General features: G+C 36.9%; 2 protein-coding genes across 3 annotated transcripts in view; both read left to right on the plus strand.

Moving 5' to 3' along the window:
- Window positions 1–1663: 1663 nt before the first annotated feature.
- Window positions 1664–10181, plus strand: LOC311291449 (polymeric immunoglobulin receptor-like; the record flags this gene model as incomplete). Its single annotated transcript, XM_084410484.1, has 4 exons — window positions 1664–1727; window positions 2751–3074; window positions 9741–10049; window positions 10132–10181. 4 exons carry the CDS (start codon window positions 1664–1666, stop codon window positions 10179–10181), a joined length of 747 nt encoding a protein of 248 aa, XP_084266610.1.
- A 1255-nt stretch (window positions 10182–11436) lies between these two features.
- LOC311292316 (uncharacterized protein) overlaps window positions 11437–13989 on the plus strand; it is a 34358-nt gene continuing 31805 nt past the window's right edge. The window contains exons 1-5 of one of the 2 annotated variants that reach the window (XM_084411958.1): window positions 11437–11531; window positions 11979–12028; window positions 12104–12151; window positions 12232–12291; window positions 13009–13074. In XM_084411958.1, the coding sequence (XP_084268084.1) occupies window positions 11450–11531; window positions 11979–12028; window positions 12104–12151; window positions 12232–12291; window positions 13009–13074 (306 nt within the window). In that variant the 5' untranslated portion in view covers window positions 11437–11449. The remainder of the gene's footprint in view (window positions 11532–11978; window positions 12029–12103; window positions 12152–12231; window positions 12292–13008; window positions 13075–13989) is intronic. The other variant, XM_084411959.1, reaches the window with a different exon arrangement.

Here is a 13989-nt window from a genome sequence, read left to right on the forward strand (position 1 = left end):
CCCCCATAAAACATGGAAACCCATGTGTGTGTTCGTTCTCCAAATGTCCCCACAAAGATAGAAAATTGTGTCAAATTTTGACATTGTGTCAAGTTTTCTGTGATGGGTTAAGTTCCTATTGGCTCACTGAAGAGTTAAAGGCCTCTGTCGGAGTGACAGCCTCTCTCCTTCTCTCTTCTCTGCGTCTTCTGGTTGCTGTTCGAGTGTGAACTCACCCGGCCTCAGAGCTCACACACCACACACAGGCCTCAACACATCAAGACATGTGTAACTTCCTCAACCATCACAGAGTCAAACTAAAATTGCAAGTTCATCATCTTTTCTTTGTTTAACATGGAAGAAATTGATTGCAACTTTAACACCATTGACTCAAGTATCAAGTCTTTATCCTGAGACTGCATCCAGACGCTTGTTCAACGGAACGTCTACTCTCCACCTACTGACATAATGTGTTAACATTATGGGAAGTGTGCTAGCCAGATGTGATTTAAAGTTTGGCTGGAGACCCAAGTTTGGTTTGAAGATGAAAAACGTACCAAGCAAGCACAATGTTTTCTCACCATTCCTGATCTCTACTCAACACATTCGGCTGGTCTAGTGGCTGTCAGAGCAGAAACGAAAGCTACTGCTCTCTGTGTGTTTTTCTGTTTTCTCCGGTCATTTGTTAATATGTAAATTGCGTGAGCTTATTTCGTCCATTAGATTGAAAGATCTGAAAAAGTCCATAAATGTACCCGCCTAAAGACCCTCCCCTCGAAGAAATCAGGACAGAAGTGTTTGAAAGTGGACAAAAGAGACGGATTAAAACACCTGGTGTAAACATGTATGTGTCTCCCTCGTCTACTTGTGATCCAATCGACCAAAACACATCTTAATACCAGCTGTAAACAGGGCCAAATATACTGAAACCTAACATGTGTGTGTGTGTGTGTGTGTGTGTGTGTGTGTGTGTGTGTGTGTGTGTGTGTGTGTGTTCTGTTTTGTTTGCCTTTGGCTTCATGTTCTATTGTCCTGTCTTGTTTTGTAATGTGTAGGGAAGACCTGAAATGATTGTAACACATGTTAATTTTAACGCTTCCAATTTTTCCAACTAGGAACAACACACTCAAACACACATAGTGTTCAATTGTTGAAGCTGGTGCACATTTGCTCATTTTATTCAGTTTTGTTACACACACACACACACACACACACACACACACACACACACACACACACACACACACACACACACACACACAGCAATTATGTTAAAAAGCCTTGTTGAATAAAAGTGTTGAATAAAAACCTTTCAAAATACATTTTTTATACATTTTCTAATGTTACATCTCACCTCTGGGTATGTTTCAACTAACCCGGACTATGCGGGGTTATTGTAACATTTCACTCCTCGTTTGAAACTAAGCCACACATTTTTCTGTTTGTGCTGCAAAAATAACAGCTATGTCATTTAATAGCTGACACTTGTAACTAGTTCCTGAATCACATTTTGAACTGGCTTAAAAAACTCCAAGATACAGACAGAAATGTCAAAAATGTTACAGCCATCCCTGGTCTGTCGTCTGGTGCATACAGTATGTTGCGATATATTCTGGATATACACTACTTTTTTCTTTTGAATGGCCGTCAGAGACATCAGTTTTTTTGTCTGCCCATATACTGGATGTATCACACTGTATCTGATGTCCATGTGGTGAACAGTGCCGGTGGAGCTGAGGTCAGTCTCTGTGTGAATGTGTTGCTTCTTTACTGACTCGTGTGTTTGTGTGGTTGGTTTCTGTCCAAAGGCCACAGTGCAGATTCACACTCACACATTATTATTTTACTTGCACACTCACTACAGGAACCAATGTAGCCACAACACATTGTTAAATATTTTAAAGGATGACAAGGAAATATGAGACACTGGGGATGATTGCAATACTTTTTTATCTCAAACTTTAATATAATTTTCCATATTCTTTGCTATGAATTGTGTTTTGAAATATTTTGTGTTGTAATATTTGAAATATATATATTGTAAAACCCATGATTAAAAAACTAAATAACAATTAAACATAACAGTTTGTGTTAATCACTTTCACAGTTTTGTCAAAATGGTGACTTGAATAATGTAACATTTTGTTCAGTAATTGTGGGTGAAGAAAGTGTTTTATTTAGTATTTTTGTGTAAATGTTTTATATCAAATTGAACAAGAGAATCTGCTTATTCAGATTATACCACTACTACAGTATCTTTTAACATGCTTTAACCTGTTCACAAATCAAATTAGCCAAAAGGAAAATGTTGATTGTTGTGTTGTGGCTAGTTTGAGTTTGCTGCTGCTACTTTTCTCACTTGCTGACGCTTATGTGGTTTCAGGCGATGATGATATTTCTGCTCTGAAACGGAAACAGGAGGAAACCGAGACAGTTCAAGAAGTGACCAGCTCCTCTCATGCACACACACTCCACTATAGCACACACACTCTGCTATAGACATGATTTACCTTCTGATTCTCTCTGGGATTTTATTTTACATCTCAGGTAAAAAAAATAAAAATAAATATATATATATATATATATATATATATATATATATATATATATATATATATATATATATATATATATAATTTTGTTTAAAGTATTACTAAACCATTGTACAGTCTGTTGTTAATTTTTTTAAATGGTTTAAGTTAAAATTCTTCTATATACATAATGTGCAGTTTGTGTTTTATGTTTTCTCATACGTTTATTCTTGTCTACAGGTGCTGCTAGAGTTAATACACTGAAACTTAATATAGCAGTGAAATCTGGATCATCTGGCATTATTCCATGTGTGTATGATAAAAAACATAAAGAAAACCGCAAATATTTGTGTTGGGGGAGAGATTGGGGCATTTGCCGTATATTGCCATATGCAGGAAAGACAGGAAAATATTCCATCACTGATTATCCAGACCAGAGTATTTTTACAGTGCGATGGGACAAACTGAAGATCTCCGACTCTGGATATTACTGGTGCGCTGTGGAGATTGGTAACTATGGCACCCCAGACGATGGTTATTATTTGTATCTGACGGTACAATCAGGTAAAAAACTTCTTTCCAAATTACGATTTACGAATTAGCCTACAGTTTTTTTTCTGACAATGCAATTTATTAAAATAATAATGTTATAAATAATGTAAAAGGTAAGTGTTGTTGTTGGGTTATATATTTATTATAAAGATAATATAATACAATAATATAATACAATATAAAAATGAAATAATGAAGCTATAAATAACATTGTAAATAATATAAAAGGTAGGCTAAGTGTTGTTGGGTTATAATATGTATTTCTGTACACACAAGCAAACTGAATTACACCTTTAAAGTATTGGGTTTCAACTTACTCAAATATCTAATGATATATGTAAAAAAAAAATACTTTTAAAAAAGATTGAAAGTGATTCCAATTTTGACTTATATTACTAAGATGCGATTAGTTAGTTTACAGATTTATATATTAGCCTATACTCTTTATCATAGAAATGGACCATGGTGAACATACACTACCGTTCAAAAGTTTGGGGTCAGTAAGATTTTTTTAAATGTTTTTAAAAGAAGTATCTTCTGCTCAACAAGGCTGCATTTATTTGATAAAAAAAAAAAAAAAAAAAAAAAACATATATAAAATATATATATTTTAAACTGTAATTTATTCCTGTGATCAAAGCTGAATTTTCAGCATCATTACTCCAGTCTTCAGTGTCACATGATCCTTCAGAAATCATTCTAATATGATGATTTGATGCTCAAGAAACATTCATTATTATTATCAATGTTGAAAACAGTTGTGTACAACATTTTTTTCAAAATTCTTTGATGAATAGAAAGTTCAAAAGAGCAGCATTTATTTAAAATATAATATTTTCTAACATTATAAATGTCTTTACTGTAACTTTTGATCAGTTTAACTCATCCTCGATAAATAAAAGTATTGATTTATTTTATTTATTTCCCCCAAAAATAAAATAAAAATTCTTACTGACCCCAAACTTTTGAAGGGTATAGCCTAGTGTTTAATGTTACAAAAGCTTTCCATTTCAGATAAATGCTGTACTTTTGAACTTTCTATTCATCATAGCATCATTAAATAAAAATGTAAATAACTGTTTTCAACATTGATAATAATCATAAATGTTTCTTGAGCATCAAATCAGCATATTAGAATGATTTCTGAAGGATCATGTGACACTGAAGACTGGAGTAATGATGCTGAAAATTCAGCTTTGATCACAGGAATAAATTACAGTTTAAAATATATTAAAATAGAAAACAGTAATTTTAAATTGTCATAATATTTCACATTATTATTATTATTTTTTTTTTTTTTTTATCAAATAAATGTAGCCTTGGTGAGCAGAAGATACTTCTTTTAAAAACATTCAAAAATCAAAAAACATTCAAAACTTTTGAATGGTAGTGTATAATTTGTGAACCCCTTTAAGAGAGTTTAATTAATATAAAGTACAAACGTTACTGCCACTCATCAACGGCAGCTGTCACAGTTGGCGACAAGAACAATCCTCCGGCTAGACCGTCCCATTTAAAGTCCAACTGAAATCAAAATGGACCCTATTTACTTTGTTGGCGCATATTACTAGTCTTGTGGTGAACAATTAATCCGTGCAAGTTAATACACAGAAAATTTTTTTTTTGGCTTCGTAATCTTTAATCAAAATCTGAAAATGCCCCTCCCCTCTGCATTGGAGGACCTTCCCTGATGACGTAGGTTTGACGGCTTGGTTTGGGAAATGCTTAACCACTCCCCTCAAATCGTTAAGCCTGTTTTATACTTCTGCGTCAAACTCACGCCGTAGCTACGTCGTAGGCTGTGTGTAGCGCACATACCCTTCGTGCACCTCTCCAAAAATGTAACAACGCGTCAACTCTACGCGGACACAAGCGCTGTGATTGGTCTGCTAGAACCCCTCCCTCGAGTTTCACATGCTCCCTCTGCAAGTGTAATTGTGCGTCACCGCGGACAACGACGCAGAAGTATAAATGAAAACCAACGCGTTGCCTACAGCGTAGAGGCTTCGGCGTAGGTCCGACGCTGAAGTATAAAACAGGCTTTAGTCTGTAATGAGCGAGAGATGGAGAGGAGGAGCGCTAGAGTAAAACCCTGCCATCTGTTCAATATTCCTTTTCACTGGGAAATACGTCACAGCACTGGACAAAAGTCGTTTGCAACTTCCGGTTCACGCGGACTTTAACAACGTTCAGTCTGACCTTCGTGGCCTTCGAATGATCCAGCCTTTGAATTGGGACACGGCCGTTGTTAGCCAACTATGGTCGCAAGAAGCAGCAAAAAGAACCGTTTGGGAATCGGACAACATTGGTTCTGCTGTATGTTTTAGGCTTGTTCGACTTGATCGGCGCTGCACAGACCGATCGGTGTATGACATCAAAGTACCGCGAGAGCGATTCAAAAGCATACAGTGTCATCTGCTAATCGCTCTCGCTGTGCATTCATGTCATACACCGATTGGTCTGTGCAGCGCCACTTCAGTGTGAACAAGCCTAAAACTTAATAAAAAGAACCGACTCATAAAGTCATAAGGCTCGTTTGAGGTGCGCATCGCCTGAATATAGGCAAGACTAGTATGCGGCTACAGTGAGGGGAGGAGTGAAAAAAGTGCAGGCAAGATAGATGAGATGGCAAATAAACAAATAAACAATTCTGAATAAGAGACAAATTGACTAATTGTATTTTCTCTTAAGTTAAGGCCAGCAGTCATACAGTCACACAGAGTGGCTGCAGTGTGACAGTGAAGGGAGGGCATCCTTCCTCTTTTATAGTCTTAATGTTATCATTCAATGTTACAGAGTGTTATCTCTCTCTAGGCCAGTGATGGTATTTTCAACCATATGTAGAACATTTTTAGATTTGTTCATCATATTCTACCCTTGAGTGGAGGCCCTACGGTGGCAGAGAGCACAATGCAACTGAATAAAACACATGCAAATAGAAAAAAACAGCCGCAAATTAAGAAAACATCTTCATCAGTTTTTTTAACACACATGTGCTCCAAATACTCACAATACAACCAAATACAGAAACACGGTGCAAAAGTTCACAACTTTTCTTTTTTTTTCTTTTTTTTTTGTGCAAAACATACAGAGATGACATGTTTATGACAAACAACTTTGAATGCAATATACAAAATGCATTAACAATATGTTCAATGTCATCAGATGAGAAAAGAGTTAACAATGAGCTGAAATGAAAAAAGATAGAGAAATAGAACATCAGGGTAAGATATTAATCTATACATCAGTTACATTGTACAAATTTTGTCATGTTATGTTTAAATAAGTTTCATAAGAAACTTTAGGTAATGCAGGGTCCAAAGATGAGATGGCAAGATTTAAAGTTGAGGCACTCACTCACACACAGATATATAACATCTAAAACTTTTTGTATAACATGTATATTTGCAACAGTTATGTTAACAGCAATAATAAGAAATGTCTGTTGTAAGAACAGCCTATTCAGCTGATGGACACCGTCTGCGTTGTCATAGGAACATCCCAGGTGAAAATAATGAGGAAATTACGTTGTCTTTCGTTGTTCACTTCGCCAAGTGGCACAGCTACATAATGGCACACAAGTGCCCTGCTCACTCCAAAGTCCCCACTTCAAGCGCTCTGCCCTTCGAAGGGAGTAGGGCATAGGAATGCTCACGAGCAATAAGCATGTCCCAGTCTGGTTTGTCACTTATTGGGGTCCCCTGGAAACATTTCCCTTGTGTTATGTGCTATTTGCAGCGCGTTTCTATATTTGGTTGTGTTGTGAGTATTTGGAGTACACGTGTGTTATAAAACTGATGAAGATGTTTTCTTAAAGGGGTGGTATAATGCCCTTTTCTCAATATGTAAAATAAGTCTCTGATGTCCCCAGAGTGTGTATGTGAAGTTTTAGCTCAAAATACCCCACAGATATATTTTATATAGCATGTTAAAGGTGTCACTTTTTGAGGGTGAGCAAAAACGCACCGTTTTTGTGTCTGTTCCTTTAAATGCAAATGAGCTGCTGCTCCCAGCACAGGGGGCGGAGCTTCAAGAGCTTGTGTCCTTTTACCTCACACAGACACGCACTGAAAATTTCAAAAACTTTTATCCTTTTATGTTCAAACCGGAGTCAGAAAGATGGAGAGACTAAAGAAGAAGTGACAACATGTAGACAACATTTCTGAATGGTTAGTTGGTGAATTTATGTAACTTATGTGTAGTTATCTTTTAGTCAGACTCATTGATTAGCATATTCTGTCTTGATAATCTATAAATCGTGTTCAGGGGCGGGGTTTATATAAATTCTCGGGTTGGTGATGTCACTAACCCGGGAGGAATGTCGTGTAGTTCCTACCAGCCGTTTGTTGTAGTCCTTAAAAAGTAATTTCTTTAAAAGAAAATATCTCCCTTTGCTTTGAACTATGAGCGTTGTAACTTTGCAGATGTTGTTTATGCTCAAACAGCAACATTACACACCAACTAAAGTTAGAAAATTGAAATCATAATCAACCACCCCTTTCATTTGCGGGTGTTTTTCTATTTGCATGTGTGTTCTTCAGTTGCCGCGCGTTGAGCTCTCTCGGCCACCGTAGGGCCTCCTGTCACGTACCAACACGCTTTTACCATTCCATTCCAATTAGAATAGGGATTGTGTGTGCTCTTTTACTGTCCATATGATGGTCACACACATCTTAAAGATAAAACTTCTCGTAGTGGATCAGACATCTTTGATATCAAGGGTGGATATCGCAGGATTCACACTCGTGCGCTTTGTTGCTGATGTTCTGTTGCTTTTATATGAAAATAAATATGATGAACGAGACACCCAAAGTACTTGTTATTATGACCGCCGCTAGCGTAGCTAGCGAAAGCGGTCATATAGGGATTGTCAAAGGTTTTTTTTTTTTTTTCGTCAATCTACAGAATTTTATGTCAACGATACCAGGGACACCGAAACACCGGGGAACATGAAATTTGGTGGGCATGTAGCCCCACTAGACTTTTACGGAAAAATTTCGTTTGGTCCCCGGGGGCCACTCCCCCCCCCCCGCGCTGGGCCCCCCCAAACCCAAAAAATGCAGTTTTTCCTAAATAACTACCTGAACCGTGGTACCGAGGATGAAGAAATTTGCAAAGTATGTTGGTCTTAAGGGCCCACATCAACCTAGCCCATAATCACTCATTTGTGATTTGCGCCCCTCCCATAAAAAATGAAAATTCAATATTATTCTGCTTTAATCGCCCCTATCTTCAGTTGAGATGTTCAGAACTGCACCATATTTCATGTGTATGATTAACTTGACATCCTCGGGGGGTATGCTAAGTTTCGTAGAATTTCATCCATGGGGGGGTATAAAATAAATTCATTTATGTGCACATTTAGTGACTGTACACTCATCGGCCTGTAGATGGTGCTGTTGAGCGAAGGGTTGCTGGTTTAGGATGATACTGTCACACACACACACACATGCAGGAATACAAACAAACGCAAGCATGCACACACACTGACATCCACACGCACAGACACACACCCATACACACACATACAAATCCACATGCACAGACACACACACACAAACACACATGCGCACACACAAACACACACACATACACACACACACAGACAGACATGCACATACTACTACTTTTTTTAGGTATATACATAAACACGCAATACAGCCAAATTGCTCCACGTCATTTATTTTTGTGGAAAGCCAGTGCAGGCCTGAGCGGCGGTCATATTTTGTACCGCCATGCGGTACATCTAGTTTATTTCCATTTAAAAGACATGTTTATTAGGCCCACAGATATGTTTTTATTTATTTTTACAGGCTTAAATATGACAACAATCACATAACCCATAGAGAAATCGCACTGTCAGAAAGTTTAGGAATAGTCACACATCATTTATACACATAAAAGCAGGATATCAGGGTTTTAAAATCAAACATTGTAAAAGAAAACAATATATTACGGTTGTTTAAACCAATGAACATTAAGCTGTGTCGTCAGCAAATCGTTTCCCATCGCTTTTACTCAGCGCAGTCGGTGGAGATCAACTGCAGAATCCGACACGTCCGCCTCGCCTTCGCAAGAGTTTTTTTACATAGCCTACGTCAGCAGGACATCAGAGCCTTTTATACAGTCTACGGTACAGGACCACACTCGGACACTTTCTAACCGGCATTTCGCGGTGATCACCGGTGATCGCTTCTGCGCTGATTTTGCTCTTCTCAAACAAGCCTATTTATTCTGGAGTTGGACTGGTTGCTCTGTAGCCTATTTTTTAATGCACTGAAAAGAACCGTCTCATAAGAGTGATTCGTTCTGGATCATATTACTCGCTGAATGTGGTTTAAAAAAGCAGTTAAGCGGTATCAGTGCAGGAGACTTTTTTTGAATACGGAAACAAAAATTATGTTATTTTGTGTTAATTTTTAGTATTTTAGAACAGCGTTCCTGCATATCAGTGAAAGAATAAACTTTCAGTACAGGAACCAAACTTCCACGTTTTTCGGTTCTGTGACTGTAACTGTTAAAAATAAAACCAGTTTTGAATAAAGTGTGTTACAAACCGTAACAAGTAAACACTTACAAATATCAAATATATCAATAAATTTAGATAGGCCTATTTACATTTTATAGCCAATAAGACAATTGATGGACAAATCTTATTGTCTTTTTGACTGTTTTCAGCTCCTGATGTGTATGTGAAGAGCAGCAGTGTATCTGGACATGAAGGTGATAATGTCAGTGTCCAGTGTTTCTACAGTTCTGGATATAAGAAAAAACCCAAACAGTGGTGCAGATATAAAGATGAGGGCTGTTACACTGAGAAGAGGACTGACACATCCCAGAAATCATCAGTCCAGATCAGTGATGATGGGAGAAGCTCCTTCACTGTGTTGATGACTGGACTGAGACTCAGTGATTCTGGATGGTACCTCTGCTCTGCTGGAGATCTGCAGGTTTCTGTTCAACTCACTGTCAATGAACCCAAACCTGGTAAGATCACAAATCAGTTCAGCTATAAAAATGGAGACACTCTTAATGGCCTAAAAATAACTTCATGTTTTTCTCCTTTCAGTGACACATATTCCAACAACTACACCATCTGACCCCGAGACAGACATGTAGGTGTACTTTTTGACCATTTAAAAGTCGAATGCATCTAAATACTTTTGTAGCCCGAAAACCTGTTGATCCTGTTCCCAGAACTGGTCTAAATGATTTGTTCACAATTTGGACTGATTAGGTATTTTTTAAGGAAAGAAGTACATGAGAAGAGCATACAAGCCTACATTGTTTTTGTGTTCCACAGAAGCAAGAAAGTATAAGTATACAGATGACAGGTTTGGAATGATAAGACTCGATTGTACTTTCATATTTGAGTGAACATATTTTTCTTTCTCTTTTTACATTGTTTTGCAGGTACACAACTCAGACATCTGCAAACAGAAATCCCACAAGTGTGAATGAAATAATAACCAGTAAGGAGCAGCTGAACTGGGTTAATCAGATCAAATATTTTAAATGTGTTTAATTACCAGTTATGAAATGACATGTGTAATCATTTATCCATCAGAAAATGCTCTAGAGACAGTCATTGTAGATGCACTAGTGGCATACAATGGAAGCCAATTTCAGCCACATACGCAAAAAAATAATGCTTTAGTAAATCATATTTTTTACATAAAAGTAGAATTTATGACATAAAAAGTCATAATTATGATACAAAAAGCTGAAATTCTATAAAATGTTAGAATTATGACAAAAGTCTAAATTATATGACACAAGTCAAAATTATAACATAAAAAGTCATAATTACGACAACATTTTTAATTATGACATTAAAAAGTATGAAAATGTATAAAATCATGCTTAATTCATAATTATAACAGAAAATTATGACATAAGTCTAAATTATAAGAAAAAAAAGTCATAAAGTCAACTTTTTATGTCATAATTATGATTTACCAAAGCATTCATTTTTTCCTTATGTGGTGGAAACGGGCTCCCATAACAAACAGCTTCTTTCATTAATGATAACACTCTGATCAAACTAAGAAACTTGTTTCTCTGTTTCTGTTTTTGGCAGCAGTTATGATTACTGAATCTGATTCAAGACCTGAGACACGCATGTAAGTGTGAACATTGTTATTCAGTCATTCATAGCAACTGATACCAAACTATTACATGTCAACATAATGTAATGTTAATTTTAATTGCAGAGATGAAGCTCATCCATCTCTAACAACAGCCTCAGTGATTTGCTTATATTGCATCTCTAATTTAGAAACAAAGCTTTAACAGATGAATTTGCTGCACATTAAAAGTGAGAATAGTTCTGTATGATAAACACAAATATGTCTCTCCATCACTGCAGGCATGATGTGATTCTGCTCATGAGTCTTGTAGCGACGCTTGTGCTGTTCCTGCTTGTTTTTCTCGTTGTAATAATAACCTGGAGGCTGAGAAAGAAGCCGGGTGAGTTTTCTCTTTACACTTCTGGAGGACTGACAGTATATTATTGTGTTTCATTTACAGCTATTTAATAAAGAAATCAATAAATGGGCATACTGTAATATACTGTATATATGGATTACAGTATGTGAGAAGAAAGAGGCTGTAAAGTGACTCGAGAGGCATCAAACTAGCACAATTACAAAAACAGGGACAAAAACCGGGTTAAATTGACAGTTTTGCATCATGATACACACACATCTGACAATAAAATGATACGAATGACCAATCAGAATCAAGTATTTTATAGATTTTGTATATGCCATTCATAAACCCTGTCAACTGTAATTGTAAAATCTTAAAAATAAAGGTTCCAAAAGCTGGTTTTCACAAAAAAAAATAAATAAATAAAATTTAACAGTGTCTATGGAAAATATTATGATATTTAATCTTCATATCTCACTCTGACAGAGAGGGCTCACATTAGAGAAGAAGAACATTTTAACACCACCAGAAATACAGTAAGTAGTTTACAAACTGATGGAATTCAGAAATCTTCAGAAAATAATCTAAATCTGTGTTTGTGTTTGATGCAGACCGCCTCTGAAAACCAGATGACATCCATCAGTCCAGCAGCCGCTACTGTAAGTCATCAGTCCTCTCTGTAGACATTTACTGAGATGATGATTGAAAATGAATGATCATCAGTTGTGTTTCTTCACAGTCTTCTGCCTCAGTGGATGACTGTTCGGTGACTTACAGTTCTGTGATCTTTCATAAGGCAGTAAGTGTCGTCTTTGAATGCTCTGAATGACTGAGTCACACTGCAGTTTGGGCTGGGACGTCCCGTTTGTCCAAATCAAAAGGGAAACTTGTTTTAGGATGGGGTGCTGGAGGAGGGGGGTCAACACATTTGATTAAGAAACAATATCGTGTCTATAAAACACATCAAACTCCACGATGCACAACAAGCGTATTGGTGAGAAGAACACTTGTTACACAAAAATACACACCGGGATATTTAACTGCACATAACATTAGTGACATCATCGATACTGCTTGCAATAATGCAATGGGAATTGTCTACAGGAAGTAAATTTTGCCTTTAAATAAAAGGGTTTTGAGCTGTTGTTTACACTGTCACATACAATAAAAGTGCATCCACAGCGACAGGAAATTAAAATTAGCACAAAAAATTTTTGCCTACCTTGCAGAACATTGAAGGTGGACTTGGATTTTCTATTTTGAGATTCAGTTTCTTCACATCATTTACAGCTCATGTCTGACACGAGAGGAAGGATTGGGATAGGCTTATCCAGTTTCGAGAAAGAAAACATCACATGCTAAATGAAATGAATCCTAGTTGGAAAGAACTGGGTTTAATTCCCACTTACAATTTATATTTAAAGTGTTTATTGCAAATTAATTACTAAATGCTAAAAAGGAAATAAATGGAAATCCCCAGAATTCTTATTCTTAAGCTGATCATGTTTATTCACAGGCTTTATCGTCAGTGGATCCAGAGGGCGACGTGATCTACAGCTCTGTGAAAAAACCTCGAAAGGCTGTGAGTTCATATCCATACACACCCTGCTCCTTCTTAATGACGTTATGAGCAAATTAAAGTAATTGATTGTAAATTAATAATAAATCTATTTGTACCATTCCAGTTTTTAGTTTGTGTAAACCTGTTAAATGTCACTTTGGAATAAGATTGCTGAAGTAAAAACACTTAAAAAAAAAGTTACTTTAAGTTTACTGTAAAGAAAATGTTCTGTACTAAACTTATTTTATGCAAAAATATATATTTTACAAAACAATTTGGACTCTGAAATTGCTAAAACATCAAAGCCACATGCTAACCAAGCTGTGCTCCAAAGTTGGCTATAGGCCTAAAAATAGCCACCAAGTGTCACGGTTTGTTGTAAACACGCGTATGAAGATGAAGGATCAAAAGTCTTTAATATCAGCAACAGGACCACAGGATAAACTTCCACAAAGTATTGACGAGGCCGAACAAACTGAACAAAGAGAGAAAGTACTAGGCTGAATCTGAAATCGCCCCCTATAGGCTACCCACAAAAAGGGCATTATTTGAGGGGAGAGCCATTTGTAGTGGTGTCCGAAACCATAGTGGACGTTATTGAGTGCACTTATTCAATCCCATAATGCACCGCGATTAGTGCAATAAAGAGTGTACAACCGATGTACGCTCAACGGCTGTCCGAATTCACTCACTCCTTTTCATTCTCTCCCTCAAGTGAACAGTGTTAGTGGACTAACGTAGGGAATAGTGGATGAGGGTTTAGGGGGCGATTTCGGATTCAGCCCTAGAGATGCTGAGGTGCACACCGCTGAACTACCGCTTTCATCGTAAGGCAATGTCTGAGTTGAACAAGATGAATACTGAGATCACTCAATGTGCTGCAAGTGCAACTGAAGAAAACACAAGCAAATAGAAGAAAACTCCAGCAAATTAAGA

Source organism: Rutilus rutilus (genome assembly GCF_951802725.1).
Source record: "Rutilus rutilus genome assembly, chromosome: 6".
Taxonomy (NCBI): Eukaryota; Metazoa; Chordata; class Actinopteri; order Cypriniformes; family Leuciscidae; genus Rutilus; species Rutilus rutilus.